The sequence below is a fragment of the Amblyomma maculatum genome, chromosome 4, assembly GCF_055883805.1.
Source record: "Amblyomma maculatum isolate TAMU_Amacu chromosome 4, ASM5588380v1, whole genome shotgun sequence".
Lineage (NCBI taxonomy): Eukaryota > Metazoa > Arthropoda > Arachnida > Ixodida > Ixodidae > Amblyomma > Amblyomma maculatum.
In genome coordinates, this window is record NC_139347.1 from 32,897,158 (window position 1) to 32,916,878 (window position 19,721).

At 43.8% G+C, this 19,721-nt stretch overlaps 1 protein-coding gene across 1 annotated transcript; it reads right to left on the reverse strand.

The window, feature by feature from the left end:
- Positions 1-4,547: 4,547 nt before the first annotated feature.
- LOC146190644 (uncharacterized) lies at positions 4,548-18,609 on the reverse strand. Its single transcript, XM_084601013.1, has 7 exons — positions 18,418-18,609; positions 11,797-11,882; positions 10,618-10,855; positions 10,150-10,266; positions 9,505-9,599; positions 7,193-7,403; positions 4,548-5,402 (listed from the first exon to the last, which is right to left on the reverse strand). The coding sequence occupies exons 1-7, from the start codon at positions 18,607-18,609 to the stop codon at positions 5,382-5,384; spliced, it is 960 nt and encodes a 319-aa protein (XP_084457139.1). The 3' UTR covers positions 4,548-5,381.
- Between the last annotated feature and the right edge of the window lie 1,112 nt (positions 18,610-19,721).

The following is a 19,721-nucleotide window of genomic DNA, read 5'->3' on the forward strand; positions in this document are numbered from 1 at the left end:
AAGAAATTGCAGCCAACTAGCCCAAACCAAACATCTGTTGCATCACATTTCTCCTACATTTGGCTCTTTCCAATCCTCTCCTGCCACGGGTGATCCTGTGATCACCTCATAGCTTCACCCACAAGTCAGCTCAGGGTTAGCGCCTGTCCTGCCTACATCTGTGTCGTCTTCGTCTTTATTTGCGCTATGTTTTCAAAAAATTGCTACCAACTAGCCCAAACCAAACATCTGTTGCTGTCTGAAATGGGCGCGGCCTCAAACCTAGCTCAAGTGATTCCTGTACAAAGACTTCATGTCACATCGAGAACATTGCGCTCTCCGAGGCCGCGGGCAAACGTGTGCCACGGTATCAATGTGTTGCTAAAACATTTTACGGAGCGCGAATAGTTTGGACTGCATATGTGTAATGGTGGCAAAAAAAAACTGACCACGAACGATCTCACCGAGCTGGATTTAGTGCTGGGGAAGGACTTTCGTAGCGAGGACTTGCCTCATTGACTCATCATGAGCCTATTCGATGTATCGAGCAGTAATAAATATCGAATAGTGCTGAAGGATGCATTCCGGAAGTGTGGCTGCGTGCAGCGGAGCCTGCAGCCCATCGTCTGTCAACGCATTTTCTTAGCGGAATGCGGCAAAGGAGCGGTATTTTTATGCACACCATAAGAAGGAACGAAAACAGGCGTTAACGGTGTGATTATGGTGAACGTGATGACTATGGTTTCAATGTGTCACATGCTAAAGCAAAAGACTATTTTGAAGCCGTTTGCTGGCGACGCACGTGTGAGCTTCATGCGAAGCATTCAGGCTGAAATACGATGAAGCTAGGAGGGAAGGGGGGTGTCTATCAGCAATCAGGGTCCCTTCTATTCCGGTCGTTTCACCGACGTTCTGGGCACCGCTAAAGTCTACGCGCGACCCGGGGAGCCGCGCATCGAGGCACCCTAGATCCGGCCCGCCAAGAGCGCCGGGCCCGTGAACAGCGCCAACACAGTCGCTGGGAAGCAGACTCGCATATTTCGCCTGCGGCGCGGACCGAAGTACAGCCGCTGGACGTGAGTGGTTTTCATCGCATCTAGCCCGTCGCCTTCGGGCCAGGGTAGTGTTGACGATCACTTTTCGCCATGTGAGGACGGTTCATATGACTTTTCCTTTCTTATCTAAACCCTTATATTGCTGCCAGTATGCCTGTAATGGATTGTACGTTTTCAGTGCTAATATGCCTAATTGGCCGAGTTCACTTTCGTGTTCCTGCTGCTTGTCGCGTTCCTGGTTTTGTACGTTTTTGCATAACCTATGTGTCCTATTGCCTTCCTGTTATTTTTACCTTGCACTCTCTCTGCAAGTAAATTAATGCTTTGCTCCTCGAAGTCCTTCTTGCTGGCCAACGCACCGACGCACGTAAGGCCAGGTGGAAGCTTGAAACCCCTTCTGTGCCTCCGCGGTTTTGCGCTTGGCAGCCGTTGGGTGAGCAATTGGTGAGATAATGGACTGCGTTTTAGGGTGAAATACTTTCTAAACTCATGGTGCGTCGGCTGAACGTGACCGCAAGAAATGTCCGCCGTATGAAGACAGATTAAAGAAGGAAAAATTATTATAATAAAGGTTATAACAGAGATTGGTAGAGTTTATAATGACTAATAATTACTACTCATGACTTATAATGAACCGTATGTTTAACGACGAATTGTAACGACTACAATTGGTTAGAACAACTAAATATGCATAGTAATGACTATTAATGACTAAAACGACTACAAATGACTTGTAATGATCAGTATGTCTAGCGACTACTTGTAGCGGCTACACGTGAATAGAAATGACTAAAAATGCTTAGAATTAGTCGTAATGACTAAAATTACTAATGACCTTTAATGACTGCTAATAACTACAAATTACCAATATCTCTAACGACGAATTGTAACGACAATTGATTAGAAATGACTTAACTGCTTAGTAATCACTGAAATGAGAAGGCAAGAGAAAGGAGGAAAGAGAAATAGGTTTAAGAGAAGTGGCGGTAGAAAGAGGCTAATGACAAGAGGGGTAAAAGTATGCTTTCGCCGTTCATTTCTTCAGAGATATCTTAAAAGGCCCTGTAATTTTTCCGCTGTTGGTTGAAATGCAGTAGATAAACTTCCCGCGACTACAGGGTTCAAAACAGTTCAAAAAGCGCGCTACTGCCGCTACTGCCGCTACCGCATGATGACGCTAATAATTGCTTTCGTATCATAGATCATTGATGTTAAAAGTTTAATAAACAAATATTATTTATATTTTGCAACGTATTCATTTTACATTATTAATATTAGTTTATTATGATTGTATATTTCAAATATATTTTAGTCATCCAGCATTGTTGGAATAGCCGAGATGTTGAGACAAGTCGAGACAAGTTGCGAGCGCGCGTTGAAGGCGCGTTGTGTGCATGTTGTGTGTATATATTTTCACTGTTTCGTTGACATTTATTGTGACTACCATCGTCACGCCGTTTCGTTAGCCTGCGCCTGCCCCAACTGACAAGCATTCAGGCGGATCTGAAGAAGTTAAAGGGCATGCGCTACTTGGCAAGTCTGCGAAGTGCATTCAGGGTCAACACCGCCGCAAACAAAAAATGTTCCCTCGATTGGACCACTGGATACATAAATACCTGTAGCCGTGCACATGATTAGAAGGGAAGGCTTCCGCGAATGTGATGCTTCAAAGTGCAAATGCAGTCAAATATAAACACTGACCATCAAACACGCAGTGAACTGTGTGGACAGTCGTTGCTTTTCGCGGTATGAAATGGAGAAACGTCTCGATCAAGCGCCAGCACCGTGTGTACACAGCAAGCCCAATGGTCGATCGTGCTCGAGAAGGAAGAAACCTGGAGATTTCGTCGATAAAACTCAAGATAAACGACTTAGGCCGTTGGCTATTCGGCCTGCACCGGGGTTCGCCGTACCGGTACTTGTGCCGTCTACCAGCGTTGTGCAGTTGCAGCCCGTTGCGCCTCTCATTAATTCCCTTCCTGTGACCATATTAGTGCTTTGCGAGCAGGCGTCGGCGGACGTGTCTCAGTTGCAAGTCCTGCCTCATTTGCAAGTTCTACCAGGTTTGCCACTTTTGCGACACACATCCGTGGGTGCTGACAACCCTGCGATTACTAGTGGTTCCGCCGAAGAAAGAGATTCAACGCATGGCATATCGACGACTGTTGACGGCCGGGTCGCAGGATCTAATGCTTCAAGCAACGCATCAGTGGCTCTTACGGGCAGCATTACTCCATGCGGAGACAGCGGCGGCACAGATGTTTTCGGCCCTTTGACACCGCCTCCGAAGTCGCGGCCTCCATTGTCATCCGCCTCAGCCACACTGGTCGGTGCCGAAAAAACCATACTGCGTTGGCGCCCTGCTTCCGTCAAGAGTCGTCACGGCCAAGCAGTTTGCCCTTCCCAACGTTTTAAAATTGCTGTGCACACTATGGAAAGCAGAATCGCTGTTGCCAAAAAGAAGGTCACATTGTACTGCAAGAAAGTTGACACTTTAAGGTTGCAGTACCTTCGTGCACAGCAGCTTATGAAGAAGCCGCTTTCTTACACTGCAAGGGCGATGTACCTTTAAACAGGGATTTTATATGTTACATATTGTGTCCTAAGTAAGGTGCTAAGACTTATAATTTGGTGATTTGAACAAGCATGCTGATACTATAAATGGCTTGCTCGTAATGTGACAGCTGCCCTAATGATGCACCTTGTATAACTTCGTCAAGTTTGATGATAAGCATTAGCCTCACAACTGGTTTGCGGGAAAGTGAAAGCTCAGGCAAGGCATAAACTTTCATGAGTGTGCAATACTCAAGAGCTTGCAACTCAACTGCAAATTTGAATCTATTGCCGCTGCGTACTCCGTCAGCAAGTTGGGAAACCGAATTTATGCAAACTTGCATGTTGTCGCCAGTCTTCTGGCTTACCAACACACCAATTACTGTTACGTTGTCACAAGACATCTGTGTCTTGCCTATGTCTGGAAGTGCCCACTAAGTAGGCATATGCACTTTGACCTGCTTAGCTTAATTGAAGAACCATATACAGATGTGACAGCTGCATGATGACACTGACCTGTGTTTCCAGCTTGGTCATTCCATTTCATTTTGTTTATTTCATGTTCTCGAAGGACATGAGGAGACGTAAAGACTGCAACTGCACTTTTTACTCAATCTTTAATTGAAGCGCAGAAATGAACATTGCAGAACTTTACATATATGTACTTACAGTTTATTAAAGCATTCAAAATGAAAACAGGTGATGAATGCATCAGTGTAACTAAAATGATCCAAGGTAATGGCATGCCATGTGCCATTCTTATGAGCAAGAGGATGCACCCACTTCAACCCATGCACATTAGGACATGCCCATTTAGTTGACACTTTCAGAAAGTGGATCATATAATGAAAAATTGCATTAGGGGCATTAAGCCCCCATTCACTGTTTCACTGACGTCGATCTGAAGCCATAAAGTCATTGGCACAAGCTGCCAACTTGGTCAGCACTTCCTTGGGTTTCGAGTCAGACACGCTAATCTTAGGCCATGCAGACGCATTCACCTGGCTTAGTTAAAGCAGGGCTTTATATCTATATTAGGAAGTCTTTTACATAATCTGATAGATTATTACTGTTTTCTGAAGGGTATGTGCGACCCAAACTGAAGTACTAGCACTCCCGATTCGCAATTGGCATAACCATGCTAAATCTGCTATCATTTTTTTTAAGTAAGACGCTACACGCTGATACTTTGCAGTTTGTTTAGTACGGCAGAGGTTCCAGGGTATTTACCTGTACTTGTGCAGGATATTTCAACAATCCTTTAGCTATAACAAAGTAGACGGTTTTGTTATTTGTAGCATATTCCTTTACTTTGTAGGTTCTCTTCATTCACTTGAGTATTATTGGATATGTGCACCAAAACGTCTAAAAAACGTGAAGTGCCACAGTTTGATTACGAATTCCAAGTGCTTTTTTTTTTAAGCAAGGAGCCATGGCAAGTTAAAGATAAGCTATCCTATACTGAGTCACAGCTGGAACATAGGTACTTAACTCAACTGTAGCCACATTTTATCATCTTCAGAAGTGCTCAACAGAGAGACTGCTTTTGTTACCTATTATATACTAAAGACTAGTTTCCAGTTAGATTGGAGGGAGCTCCCTTTATTTGCTTAACACCAAAAAGAAAGGAAAGTCATAAAGAAGGAAAGGTTAAATGTAAAAATAAATTCCATCACCATGTTAAAAAGAAAAAAAAATAGCCAAATGAAATCAAGTGCCGGCACTGCAAATATTAATCCCAAAATTGACTTTCTTCTGCTCCTAGCCTCATCTTCGCTTGATGATCTTCTTTCATCACGGTCTCTTCATACGTTCCTGAAAAGCAGTTCACATAATACGAATTAGCATTATCTTAGTTGTGAAGTTATATATGCCTTCTTTTTGTTGGATTGTAGCACAACAAAAAAGTTGAAAAATGTTTGCTCAATGTCCTCATTTATTTTGTTTTACCATTTAATACCTGAGGGCACATTTTGTGTCTGTCTGTAAATTGGTTATCTCACTTCTATGCCCAGTGCCAGTTACAACTTGTACCGAGCCTAAAGCTGCCAATCCCACTTTATCGCAGTAAGAACGGTCGAATTTGCTCTCTCTACACATCATTAACATCAGAGTATTGCAAAACAAAAAGTGCTTGCGTTAAGACTGTGTACTGCCTTTGTTTTAGTTGGCGTATTCTGTTGTACAGTTTATTTTCAGTATTCTATGCCTCGTCACATTATGACGTCTGTATGAACTGTTCTTTTCTATGTTTTATTTAATGTGAAAATAGGTCTCTAAAATTTTCATTTCTGTCATAAAAGACAAAGCTCTGATTGGTTACAATGTCTGCTTTCATCAAGCTGTGCATAACAAGAAATTAAGAATAATTGTAACATATAGTGGCAGCGAGAATTGTAGAATTGTGAAGTTGGTACAATTTTAATAATCTTTTAGCACTTTATAGCAGCCCCAAACTGAAATATGAGTTGTTTGGCTGCAGATTCAGTAGGAGTGAGATAAGTGGGGAATTCGATTCACTTTACTTCAACAGGGCGTGCTTTTCATTTTAAGGTAATAGTATTAGCGGTACCATGAAGGCGAGAACTGTCCGTCGGCACCTCTCTGAAACTTCTGTAAGTAGTAATGTGTGGATGTGTGTGTTAAGGTCAACAGGAGAGAGAGAAATGTAGTATAATGTATACTAATGGTGACTAAACTTGTTAGTGATTCATGACATTACGACTAAGCGTGACCCGGCAAAATAAAGATGAGCCATAATGACTGCAAAATTGAAGATTACTGGTAATGCTATTTGTAGATGGCACTGCATGTATACCATGACATGCAACAACTGGGAATCAAATTAAAATGCCAGAAGTGTCTTTAATATGCTCCTTATTACAACATAAGTGGAGCTGAATATGTGTCTGCATTTCTTGCAAATCAGTCTATATGATCGCCCCTGTTTTTTTTTTTTTTTTTCCTTTTTTTTATAAATGCCCTCCGGACACCAGTATGCACTAGTACCAAGCTCATGCTAGCTTTGCTCTGTAAGCAAAGTGCTAGCTTATGTAAAAAAAAAAAGAAAAAAAACTCTAATAATTGTTGAAACACATGCACTTGATTCTGTGCGGCTGTGTGCCCAGCTCTGCATCTTGGAACTTGAAAAGGAGTTGATTCATGCTGTTTAAAAATGCTGCCTGTTTGAAGAAATGGTATATATGCTTCACGGCTTCATGTTAACTACAACCACTACATTATCTAGGGGACCAGAGTGATCTCTCAGTTAAATGCATGTCTTGCTGTTCCTTTGATTTTGCTCAAAAACAATGTGGAAGCAATGCTGATTAGAAACTCTCATGAGTAGGGAAATTTTTGTTTGTTTTTCTTCACATATTTTGTGCATAAATTACTTCATCTAGCTTCCTTGCCTGCGGGTCTAAGGGCAACTATTGCAGGGGGTGGTTCCACAGTGCATTCCTTAAACTATTTGGTGAAAAGATAGCCGTCAAAGTTGTTCGATAAAAGTTATTTCAGTCCCCGTGCCCTCCTCCTCACTGTAGTGCATACTTCTGGGTGAGCAAGCATATAGAAGGAAGTTCCCCTTGCAGTTATGTACTCACAATCCATAGCCCAACCAAGTCGAGTGCAGGGCAAATCTCCAGCTTCCCACCCACATACTCGAGGTCCACTTGTCTGGTTTTGAAGAAGGGTGTGGTGTGATAGTAGACCACTAGTTGTGTCTTATACCTCTGGATGGTGATGCGGGTCTTCTTCTTGTACTTGACATTGTCAGGCCATGGCACAACAGTCTCCCCTAGGCTGAAGAGCTTCCTAAAAAGCAAGCATTTGTTTTTGTGTGTGAAGTGCTTCGACACTGAATTCTACTGGTCTCTTGGAGCCAATTTCATGAATGTAAATGTAACTTCCACTGTAAAAACTTAAAAATATTTTATCCAGCCATGTTAAAGGGAGCCTATTGTACAAGTCCTAATATGAGTATGTACCACAAACTCATGATGTAAAGTAGCTAACTGGGGTTCTTTAACATGCATTAGTACTGCACAGTACACAGGTGTGCTGCTTTTTGTCTTCGTCAAAAGGCAGCCCCTACGGCCAGGATTCGATTCCACGTCCTTGTGATCGTCGTAACCACTGAGCTATCATGGTGGGACATGTTAAGCTACTATCCGCATAAAAATTTGATCTTGGAAACTTGTCGTGATGATGAGACAGGCTACTTTCAAATCTTTTGCTTGGCATTAATGTTTGCATCAGGTTCTTGCCACTGTATGTTTCTTCAGCTGTGTAACAAGCTTCCCTGATCTTAGCAGTTTTTCGTTTACTGCACAAGATACTCTAAATGCTCGCAGTTCCTGTCGTGTCTCTTACCACCATGAATACATAGCATCACAGTAATTATAAGACCTAAAAAGCTTATTGCTGCCATGATAAACAATGCTCTTGCTCCCTTGTGCATAGGTTATAATTTTACTCTTGCATCATTTCTGAGAGAAAAAAAAAATTGCACGCTGTGGTGCAGTTTCTGTATTAAAATAGTGAATATTATTGTCTGTGAAGAAAACACGACAAATACGACATTACTAACCATGTGGGTTAGTAGTACGGAGAAGCTGTGTTCATTTGGTCATGAATGTTGACAATGATGCACTTCTTTACTGGCATTTTTCGGTTGCATGAAGTAATGCTGCTTGGCTTTTTGATAAAGAAAAAAACTGTATCTTAGCAGTTCAAAGGCCTCAAACTACTACTGCTACTGCTACCATATGTTTTACTTTATAATCCTCATTTGCTTCTATGTATCACACAAATCTGGTATGCGTAATTTGTTTTTGCACAATAGTAAAGAAAGAAATCGTGTTAAATGATTTTAGTGACTGGCAACTGTTAAAATTTCTCATGCTGCTGCCAGAGTTGATGGGCAGTGTAGCATTCCTTTAAATACACAACGCTAAAAGCTTTTTTTTTTCTTTTACACAGCTGACATACTGACACCTGATAGAAATGTGCAGCATGATTTAAGCATGTGGACAAGGTGCTAATGACTGGTAAAAGTGGATAAGTATCTTAATAGGTCATGCATGTTTGTTGCAGGACTGTGAATCATCATCTCCAGCTTAACTATGTAAACTGCCAGAGCTAATCCCAACAATTAACCTTTTCCACGGCCAGCTATAGCCTCTTTACCCCAGCAAACTTCCTAACCTTAGCTGTCCGCCTAATCTGCTGCCTTCTGCGGCCCTTACCTTGTCTAGGAATCTATTCCCTTACCCCTTGGGTACCTTTCCTTCACATTTTGTACCCTTTCCATGCACATTTGTTCTAAATTTAAACTAGGATAATCAACTTATGTATGTTATCTGACACAATGTGATCTCTTTCTGTTTCTTATTGTTACAGCTATCATTTGCCTTTCTACAGTTTGCGATGCTAGCCCAAATTTTATTTCTTTTTGTTAAATCCAAATTTTTCTCCTGTCAGTGGCTGCTGACAAGGTAAAGCATATATATGCTTCCTTGAGGGATACTGGTAGTAAGCTGCTACATATTTATATACCGAGAGTAGCTGGGAAATCTATTGCACCCATTTCTAATTCTTTTTACTGCCATTATACTGATCTGCAGTTAATACCTGCCCTGATTAGCTGTGTCCCTTTACCGCATCCATTTACCTTGTTGCGTGTGGTAAATTGCTGTTCTCTTCCAAGATTGTTGAACATTACTTCAGTTTTCTGTGTATCAATGGGCTATAAATCACAGCACCTTTAATGCTGCACATGGAAACACTATTCAGTGCAACGTTAGCTGGTTCTAGTAATTTTGATCCAGTGCACCTTTCTCAGATGTGACCTTTGAAGGTATAGCAGTTGGTTCATAATAGGACATTAAATTTTCAACTCATTCATTTTACTCACTTGTGGTCGCAATCGGTGAGGTCGAATGTTCCGAATAGCACAATTCTGTCTCCAACACCAAGTTCTGGCAGGATTTTTGTTGTGAAGGGCTTGTCCTGCATTATTTATGAGAAAAGTATTGTCATCTATGCCTGTCACGTGCACTCCTTCCTGCAGACATTCATTTCTATTTATACTGAACAGATAATCTTCACCACATAACGAGCTTTAGTTAATGTAGCTTGATCACCCCAAAGGTATGGGAGATCTTTATTTTGTCTGTCTGCAGCAGTACAGTTGCAGAGGCTGGATTTTTACTCCTGCCTTCATATTTCTTGAGCAGTTTAAATGTTCTACCTTTTGTGGCTCCTTTAAGCTTTCAAGAGCATTTTGGACTATTGGCATACATCATAAAGACAACTGGGCCCATATGTGCTCCAGACGAAATCTAACTTGCGGTGCAAACTTTTGAGGGCTTAATGTGCCTCAAACTCAATTTACAATACCGCTGAAATCAGTCAAACACACGTGACTGCTTGGATTCCTGTGGTCCTGTTCATGTAGAACAAAAATCTATGCTTTTCTTAACCTGAATGGTTAGGTGGTGCAGCTAGAATTAATGACAGTGACATGCAGAGTTTTTACATGTCGGCAAGCATGTCTTACCAGTCTGCAAGGATGATGCAGTGCTGTCACGTCTAAACCTTCTGTTGAAGATACCTCAGTTTCAGTTAAGGGAGAAAAAATCCTCACTTTTGCCACTTCAACGTCATTTACGCTGACCTGCAATGAGGAGTGAAACGGTGACATTTAGCTTAAGGTAACCAGCCAGGTTTGTTGTTTTAAACAGTTTACTCAGCTAAATAATGAAATAAAGGTTGTTAGATCTTTTTAGTTGTCAATTTTTCTTTAGGTGCGTCTCCTGCATGACGGCACAATTTATTAGCCATCAAATTAAGTGCTGAATCAGAGACAGGCACTCTCAGAATTCCTTGGAAGGGGGGGCAGTAACCCCCGTTCCTCCTTATGAGAATGCTTGAGCGTCTACAAAACTGGCAGATGCGCTTCTTGAAGTTAGTTTTTACTCGCTGCGTACACAGCCTCAGTGTGTGAAATAAGCCATTATCTTCATACCTTAACCGTGGATCCCCTCTGGCGGATGTTGAAGCTGTACGTGTGCAGCTCCTGTGGCTTGAAGACCTTCCTGTCCACCTCGTACTCAAACGACTTCTTACTGGTGTCGAGGTGGTGCAGCACGAGCACCAGGTCCGGATCCGGCTGTTCGTACCGATCCTTGTCAGGAGTCGCGTTGTAGTCTTTGAACTCAATCGCGAGAACCACCTGGTCTTCCTTGGTGAAGTTCACCCGCGCCCTGTAAGAGGAACGGGCCTCGAGGCACAGTCTGTCTACACGCATACTAGCTGACAGGGAAAAGTGTATGGCCGTTCTCGTTGTTGCATATATGAGCTAAACCTTACATTATACAAACTTACCTTAACATTTCGAGTCTTAAGAACAAATGCGGAGCTTAAAGCGTATAGCATTGAGCTACATCAGTGAGTGTTGTTGTTCCAGGTGATAATGCACATAGTTCCAGCAGCTGGCTGCTTGTTCAAACCAGGCACCTCGCTATTAAGCATTGGTGCTAACCACTATTGCGCAACTCACCTGGCCGTTTTAAAACTCCGGCGCAAACCGGCCGATGCAATCCACCAGCGTCGACCTGAAGTCATCCTCCTGACAGGTACTCTCCTAAAGCCGCAAGTCTCACTTCTGGGTGGTCTGGCATCGTTCCAAATGTGTCGAAAATAAAGAAGAAAAGACGCACTTTATTTCGTGGGAAAATTATGATGCAGCAGTTCATCATGCAGCATTCTTGGTGGTGCGATATACCATTTCGCTTCTTGTTTATTATTCATAAAGTACGTCTTTTTTTTTTCTACAGATTTGGAACAATGCCAAGTCATGGCAGTAGCGACGTCTTTTTGACGGAGCGAGCTGTATACGCTATTCAGTAAAATGGGAGCAGATGAAGCAATGAGACGCACAAAGTGGAACAGAAGCAACACCTATAGTTTGATATAGCTTTAAGAACGCAGCAAAAAATACACCTTTTAAAAGGAGGTTTTCCAGCCAACGGAGTCGCCCCACTGCCGTGATGTCGCTGCTAATGCATAGATACATGGGCGATTACGACACGGAATTGAACACGACGTCATAACGATCAGTCGACGCCATTGGCTGAGGGGAGAGGGTGGAGAGGCATTCGCCGCTGCGTTCCCGAGTTATATCCCGCATAGTCTGCATTCTTACCCGCCGGGCCTCCATGCGAGCTTAACCTCCAGGAAGAGATTGGTGTCGAATACCTTGTTGTCCACGCTGTCCACGTGTTTCTTTTCCTGCAAAGGAACACAAATGAACCAGAAAGTATTTGAAGCAGTAGCTAAAAGCCGGTGGCATAGGAGCAGTAGGAGTAGTAGTCGGCACCGCGTAACGAAAATAATCGGCGGCCGCGTAAAATAATTGTAATCATGATAATGTGTGGTTCTACGATTGAAGATTGTTTGGTGTGTGATAAGCTATGGCAAGTTAATGGAATCAATGTAATTAATTGGTTTAGTGATGAATTAACGAAATGAAAAATTGGTAAAAGGGAAGAGGAGGTTGAGGTGCCAATATATTCAGAACAAAAAGCAAACACGTGATGATGGTAATTAACAAAATTTAGAGTCTAACTGATCAATAGTTTCCCTGAAATAATTAAAAAAAAAATGAAAAATGCATTCTGTGGTACCAAACTGCTCAGAATGGAAGCCAATGTTTGCTGATGCTATATATCCGCGAATAAAAAAAAAATAATTGAAAAAACATTGTCCGTGAGCGCTATCGCTTCTTACCCTTAACGCCGGAGCTTAATTGTTGCTTATTGGTTTGTATAGTTTAACGTTCTGAAGCGGCTCAGGCTATATGAGAAACACCGCAGTGGGGGACTCCGGAGTTTTCGACCCCCTGCGGTTCTCTAACGTGCACGGGCATCGCACAGAGGCTCAAGAGGTCACTCCCGACTGGAGGCCACCCTAGACCCGCCCCAGCCCGAAATAATTCCTTTCATTTTGTGGCAATAAAAGTTGTTACCACCACCACTCTATTTCACCTCCATCGAAACGCAGCCGCTGGCGGTCAAATTCGAACCTGGGCATTCCGGATAATGTAGCCGGACGTTTTGTCCATTGCGCCACTGCGGCGGATCAGTTGTCCGCCTGTTTTCAGTGGTTTAATTCGTTTAGTGTACATATCATTGTTCTGTGCACCTTTTGTTATCTTTTCATTTTTGCGATGGCAAATTAAATACAAGCCTTCAAGTGGCATGGGCAAGAAATCAACCATTGGCGCCGAATTTCCTGCCCGCGTTTCTATACCATATTGCAGTGCAGATACCCGCTAGTGAACAAGAGGTCAGATGGTCAATACCTTAAAATAATGAGCTTCAGAAAAGCCTGGTGATTCGAATTTTGATGCATGGGGCATCAAAATTTATCAGTTTCTCATTGTCCATTGTGCAAATTTTTTTTAGAAAAGCAGTGTTTAAACAAACACCAATAGAAGTGTAGACACGACGAGGCATGGTGCATGAATGACGCTTTATTCAAGAAGGCGAGCGGTTATATAGGCAAGCGGTTAGATAACAGAAATGGGGGCGGCTTCTGTCCGGCTAGGCGCGTGTACATGACTGCATTACGTCACAAGAAGCTTAGCCAAAGACAACCGCAAACTAATGGGAAAGGCTCCTTAAAATCTAAGATTGATTCGGTGTTTTCATTCGATTCGATTTATTTCTACAAACAAGGAAATACTAGTTGCAGGGGGAAAAGCAGCTCGGGAACAACTTGGCTCCGCACTTTATATTAAATGGCTGCAACTGGTGGTATTCAGCAGAACAATTTCGAGCCAAAATTAATCAAAATATGAAAACGTGAAAGAATGAAAGTAAACATAAACCGCTATGCAAATCTAGCGCTAAGCATAAAAAAAAATGAAAAGCGAAAATGCCGGAATAAGTATGTTTCACCTTGGTATATAGAGCACAAGCAAGACGCAATCTTGAGCGCAGAACTACTTCACACAATTTTTTTGCAGAAGGAGTGAACGAATCAATGAATTCATATTGGGTAAAGTCATAAAGTTTGGCAAATGGTGGCACATTTGCTGACCATAACTATTAGTACGGAAGTCAGGAACACGCCAAACATCTGGAGCTTGGCTTGTGTAATGGAATTTGCGTTTCGTGAAGTTAACGAATTATTTTGTTATGTTTTCTTTTTTCTTTTTTTGTGAGTTCAAACCAAGCGCTGTTTTAAATGTAGAGTTCTGCACTCGAATTCTTGATCAAAAAGCTAGAATGGCCTACACGTAAGGTTCAGCCCGGTATGCTGCAGGACTTACATGGAAACATGTGCATACCAATCCCAGCTTGGCTACAGCGTTGTTTGTGACATAAATACCGACAAGTGATACTGTCTTTCCAGACGGAAGTGTGTTTATCAAGTTAAAGAGTTTTGTACCAAGTTTTTGTCGACCGTGCAACTGCTCGTTCATACCATTTTAATTCAAATGAGTTTTAAGAGCTATAATTGACAGCTAAATAATTGACAGCTAAAAAGAGGCACTGCATGCCCCAAGACAGTTGCGCAATGAAGAAGGCTGATTACGCACTTAATTTGCAGTGCAGGGGATTTATATGTGGCGCCAACTGTGCAGCTTCCTGCTTTTCTTAGGTTCAGGGAAGGCAAGAAAGCGCACATAAAACTATTAAAGCGTAAGCTTCACCAGGCCACGGCCGGTCTCGAGGGAGAGCGCGCGCAGAAGCGCGCTCTTCCTCGAGACCGGCCATGGACCAGGCTAGCAGTATGGTTTTAGTATGGTTATGCACGGCTGGTCTCGAGGGAGAGCGCGTTTCTCTCTTCTCTTACGGCCTCTCCAATGGGGTCTGTTTCCACCGCTCGCCGCGCCTCGATGGGGTCGCCACCGCCCCACTGCTGCTCTTCCGCTACAGCCGTTCACGCGCAAGGGAAACGCGCGTTCGCTTTTAGCTTCGCCCGCGTCAGTTGCAACCGGCAGGTCCTGATATTTCACCCCTTATGGCTTATAGAAAGAAGCCGTAATCAGCGTCTGATTTATCGTGTATGAGCAATAAAATAGTCAATAATGCGCGTGCGCGCGAGAGCGCGCGTGCCTTCGTCAGTGCTGTCGCGCACGGTCGAATGAAGTTTCGGGTGCACTTACATCAGCACTTTTTGCCCCTAAATTTTTCACAAAACTATATGTACCATTTTATGCAGTGTGCCTTTGAAAGCTGTAAGCAGGTATCGCGACCTGACGCTAGTGCATGGCAAACTGTTCAGTGGATATTCTGTCAACCGCTGCCGTTTTCGTTTAGAGCAAAGAACTGACGAAAATTCATAGCACGTCTCAGATTCAGAGTAAGGAACAAAAATTTACGCATACAGTTAAAATTTCAGTTGTCTAGTGAAGTGGGCTGTTCTAGCTTCGTTTAAAACAGATCAGTAGGTTAAAAGACAGCAGATGTATATACGTAGTCTCGAGACTGACGCACACGTAGACAGTCGTAGTCAGATTAATACAGTGATAAAAAAACAACATTTAATCAAGGAAATGGGCATAAACAGATATGCATAATTGAAAAGAGCAGCAAGCAATAAAAAAAAAATGTCCTTCAAAGTTAACACATAGCACTCATTCGTCAAAACGGTACATGCGGCTAGAAAATTAAAGTCTCAAAATCTTTCTGGACGGTTTGTGCACATAAGGAGCTGGCCTTTCGTTCCTGTCTGTCACTTTCTTAGCATAATTGACAAGAAGGATTCTGAGAAATTTCTCACATATTAAAGAAGCGGACCTTATAGCATGGCTGTTGTCAATGCCTTCCAGGCTACTCAGCAAAGGTGAGTTCTCAAGTGCTGGCTGGATTAAGATTTGAAGGACTTCAATGACATTTGTGTGTGGTAGGTGCACGACAGCTTTTTCAAAAAAAGACACAACCTTGTCCAAGAGGGCTACAAACTCTGGTTCTGGATATTTGGATAATGCAGTCCGCTAGAATCTTGTCCTCGCAGAATAGAGTACATGGGGCTGCTTCTTTCGCTAGTTTCAAGAAAGATAGCCCAAGCGTCACACCCGAAGTCACTGATTAACTTCAATATTAATGTATCCAGCGACGTAAGCTAAACCAGAATACGTGACAGTGGGTAATGGGATGACAGGAGATACCACCACTTCTTTCAGTTCCTCGGTTACTGATTGCGGCAGAGCTGAAATGATTTCGTCGGTGTCGACACTGGGTGCCTAGGCGCGCAATACAGCGCGACATACAACTCCTACAGTCACCTCTGAATAAATAGCACAGAGAAAAGCTTTTATATCCATTATTGAGGAGTGTCCCTTGAGTAACAGTGGCGAATGTGTAATGAGCAAAGCATTCTACCAAAATAATGGGGCAGCGATTGCTCTCTACGGCAGGCATTACTGCACAGATAGTTACAAGGAACTATTAGTTCAAAAACATACTAGAAAAAGAAAGAAAATATTGCTAGGAATTAGTGCTTGAAATATATTTCCTGTTTTTTCATGAAATAATCATGATATCATGTAAACATTTCATTAAACCAACGTTTATTTGCAAAATTAAAATAATGTTTATAATACAACATAAAACATTTGCTGGTCTATAAATTATAGCAAAATTGAAAACAAAACTTAAAAGCGTTTACTCTGACGTTATACTAATACTTTATGTCATGTAAGCATTGTGCAACTTACATTACATTTTTATAAAATTATTTTCATCTTCGGTGTTACCTCGATGGTTTCTCATCTAGCGCTGAAAGACGGTTTTGCCATTGTTGCTGTTATGTTTGCCTTGAAGAAGCTTCGATGTGATCACTGCTCATTCACTTTTTTTATTCATCTTCTTGTACAGGCTTGGGAAAAAAATCAGATTAAAATGAACAAAAGTAGATACCATGCCGCAATACATGTCATATGCTTGTCGAGCGTTTGCTGAGCGACAGTGTTTTTTAATATAAAGACTCCATTCACGTGTGTAGCACGCTGACAGAATGCCGCTGCAGCATCTACCTTCTGTAATCGTTCATTTAGGGGCTGCACTCGCCACGAAACCCGCGGGCGACAGCGCGAAACCAGGCAAAAGCCACCCGCCGCCACTGAAGCAGATGCGGAGCGAACAGTGAGCAGGTCGCGCCCCTTGCGGCGGCGGAGAGCGTGACCCAAGGAGAAAAGTTCCCATTGTTCACGCGGCGATTGAGAAGGCCGTAAGATAGAGCGCGCGCTCTCTCCCTCGAAACCGGCCATGGGTTATGGCATAGCCTCCTTTATACTGTTATGGTGGCTACTGCCACCATACTAGCAGGAGCGGTGAGGGTGTGTCATCACGTGATACCACGTGACTCGCTCACGGCCGGTCTCGGGGGGGGGGGGGGGGGGGGAAGCGCTCTCTCCCTCGAGACCGGTCGTGACTCGCTGCATGATGATGATGATGATGATGAACATGTGGCCATGCCATTTGAATCGGGTGGACACTCACACAGTATCCGGCCTGAGTGCAAAGAGTTACACAGTTACGCATACACTGAGTTACGGAGTTCAACACACGCACATATGTCACGTCGGTCACCCACACACGCACACACACAAGCAGTAGCTGCCGCCAAACACCCGCTATCGGCGGCACACAGTCTTTCACTCTAGAGCACTATAACGGCGCCGCACGCCCCTTCGTAACCAGTTCACCAGTTCCGCAGCCGGGGCAGCGCGCGCTCCTGCCGCCACCGTTCGCAGTTGCCTGTACCCTCCCCGCGCCGGCTCGGCATCAAAGGATCACGTTGCGTGCATCCCAAATCGAAACGCAGAGCCATGTTGACTTGCCTCGCTAGCGGCGTCAGCGGCATCAGTCAATCGCTGCTATCTCTTCGCCGCGTAACGTTCCTATGGGCCACCCTCCCGCGACCTCTCGATAACTTAATTGCTCTCTTCGCTCCTCCTCCAATGCCACCCCTGTGCAGCGGCAATCAGAGCGCCAGGTCGGTGGTGGCAGATCTCGATATGGTGGTGGTGGTGGCGGTGCACATAGTCTCGATATGGTGACTATGTGCACCGCCCGAGCCGAAATGCATAACCGCCGCCGTTTGCCACTGCGAACCGCCTGCCTAAAAGTTGTCTGTAATTTGTAAATACTCCTGCTCAAATTCTCTGCCTAAATCTTTCGAACAGTTGAAACAGCTGATGAGTTGCGCTCAAATTTCGAATTAGGAAATAACGTAATCGTCGGCATTTTTTTTTTTTCGCCGCCAAGCAACCCTGCCCCACCGTGAAGCGAACCCGACGGGCACTCCGGCTGCATTGGATCATCCGTCGTGGCGTACAGCATTGTGTGCGAACTGTAGTGACAGTGACTTATTTCGATTAGGACAGCCAAAGTATACTGCCTTTCCAGTCTCACTGCTCGACTCCTGGAAAGACAACGTATGGCTTCGCAGCATAACTTGGTTGCTTATCGAGAACCATCGAGCAGTCCTGGCAAAGCCTATATAGTAACTCTTGTGGCGACAGCTGGCTTCAGACTTTGCATCGTCTTCGACAAGGTATAACCAGGGACATCAAATATCTCGCTTGCATAAAGGTAAACTGAGTTAAGCTGCGACCACGTTTTTCTCAATTTTGTTATTTATGAGAGTTTACGTAAAAAAAAAAAAAAAACAGCTGATCTTTCCGTTAAGAGTAGAAGTAAACATTAAACGACTTTAAGGAAGGCATACTGCTTAAGGACGTGAAAAGAAAAAAATCAGGAAGAACACCGAGGCATGCCAGTATCTCAAGGCAGAGAAAATATTCACTTACCGGGTTGATGATGTGCACCCCGGCAGACCTTCTCGCTGGTCTCAGCGCGCGACGAGCCTTCCTCTGCGCCTGGATCTCTGGCTTGTCCAGCGACAGCTCATCTCTCCAGTATCGGCTGAGCGTGTACACGGGGAAGTCATCCTCGACGTCCGACTCGTGGTCGGTGTAGTTTTTCGGGTAAAATTCATCCATCGCTGTGTCGCTACCTTAGCTGCAACCCTTTCCGCTCGTTCTCCTCTTTCTCTTTGACCGTTGGGCTCTCTTCGCAGGCACGACGTCCGTCCGCTCACGTCCCCCTAGGGCCCCGGGTGCCTGTGCCCTGCGCTTGATTTTACAGACCTCCGGCTCAACCGCAGGTTGCCGACGTCACCTCTCTTTTACGCCACTTTTTCAAAAACTTTGCTGTTGGCGTCTGTGCAACCTCTAGCCTCCGGTGCCCGCGGGTTGTGAGCGAACTTACCGACGATGACCTGCCTCGCGCGTAGCTGGCGCCCAATTGCGGTTCTGGTCGTAGCGTTCGCTGAATGTTCTGAATGATTCTTTGTATGACATCCTTGACGAACGTTTCGGGCTGCTCCCTTCCATCATGCCGTCAGGCGCAGAGGAGGTGAATCTAGCCTGAGAATGGGTCTACTGTAAGAATCTTTTCACATTTTCCCGTGAGCTAAGGAAAGAGTGCAGCTCATTTGTACTCATGGGGGTGCAAATAACTGTCGTCAGATTAAATCCAGCAAAGTTCCTCACGCAAGTTAGACAAACGTTTATGTTATTAAGGAATCTCGTTGTTACCTCGTGTCTGAATTAAGAAAAAAACTATGCCAATGGAACTTGTCTTGGTGTAGGGCGCTTTTAAGAAATAGGCAGCTTTACATATTTGCCTTGCTCGTGCACTGGCATTTTAGGGGCTAATGCACGTTAGGAGAGGACGTGCGTGAAGCTTTAAACTGCTCTCATTAGAATAGGATCTTATACCTGAATCATAAACTTTAGGTGAGCTTGAAGAGCCTGGCTTGCGCTGTAAATCAGCGATGTGCACTTAACAGATATCATTTCGCCAATCACACTGCACAATGATCGCTCAATATGCTCGAAGCTCAGAATCGCGGCATGCATTTATCCGCAAAATGCTCATGAACCGAATGCGTCCTCCCCACACTTCCAAGGGGCCAGATATAAAAACACGACGGTATGACCGTCAGATTAAATTTTTGTTTCAGCCCATGCGTGTCGATCAAATTCGATCAATCAAGAGTCGATCAAATTTGGAGCACTCGAATAACTGTGTGCTGCGGTTCGAATTAAGC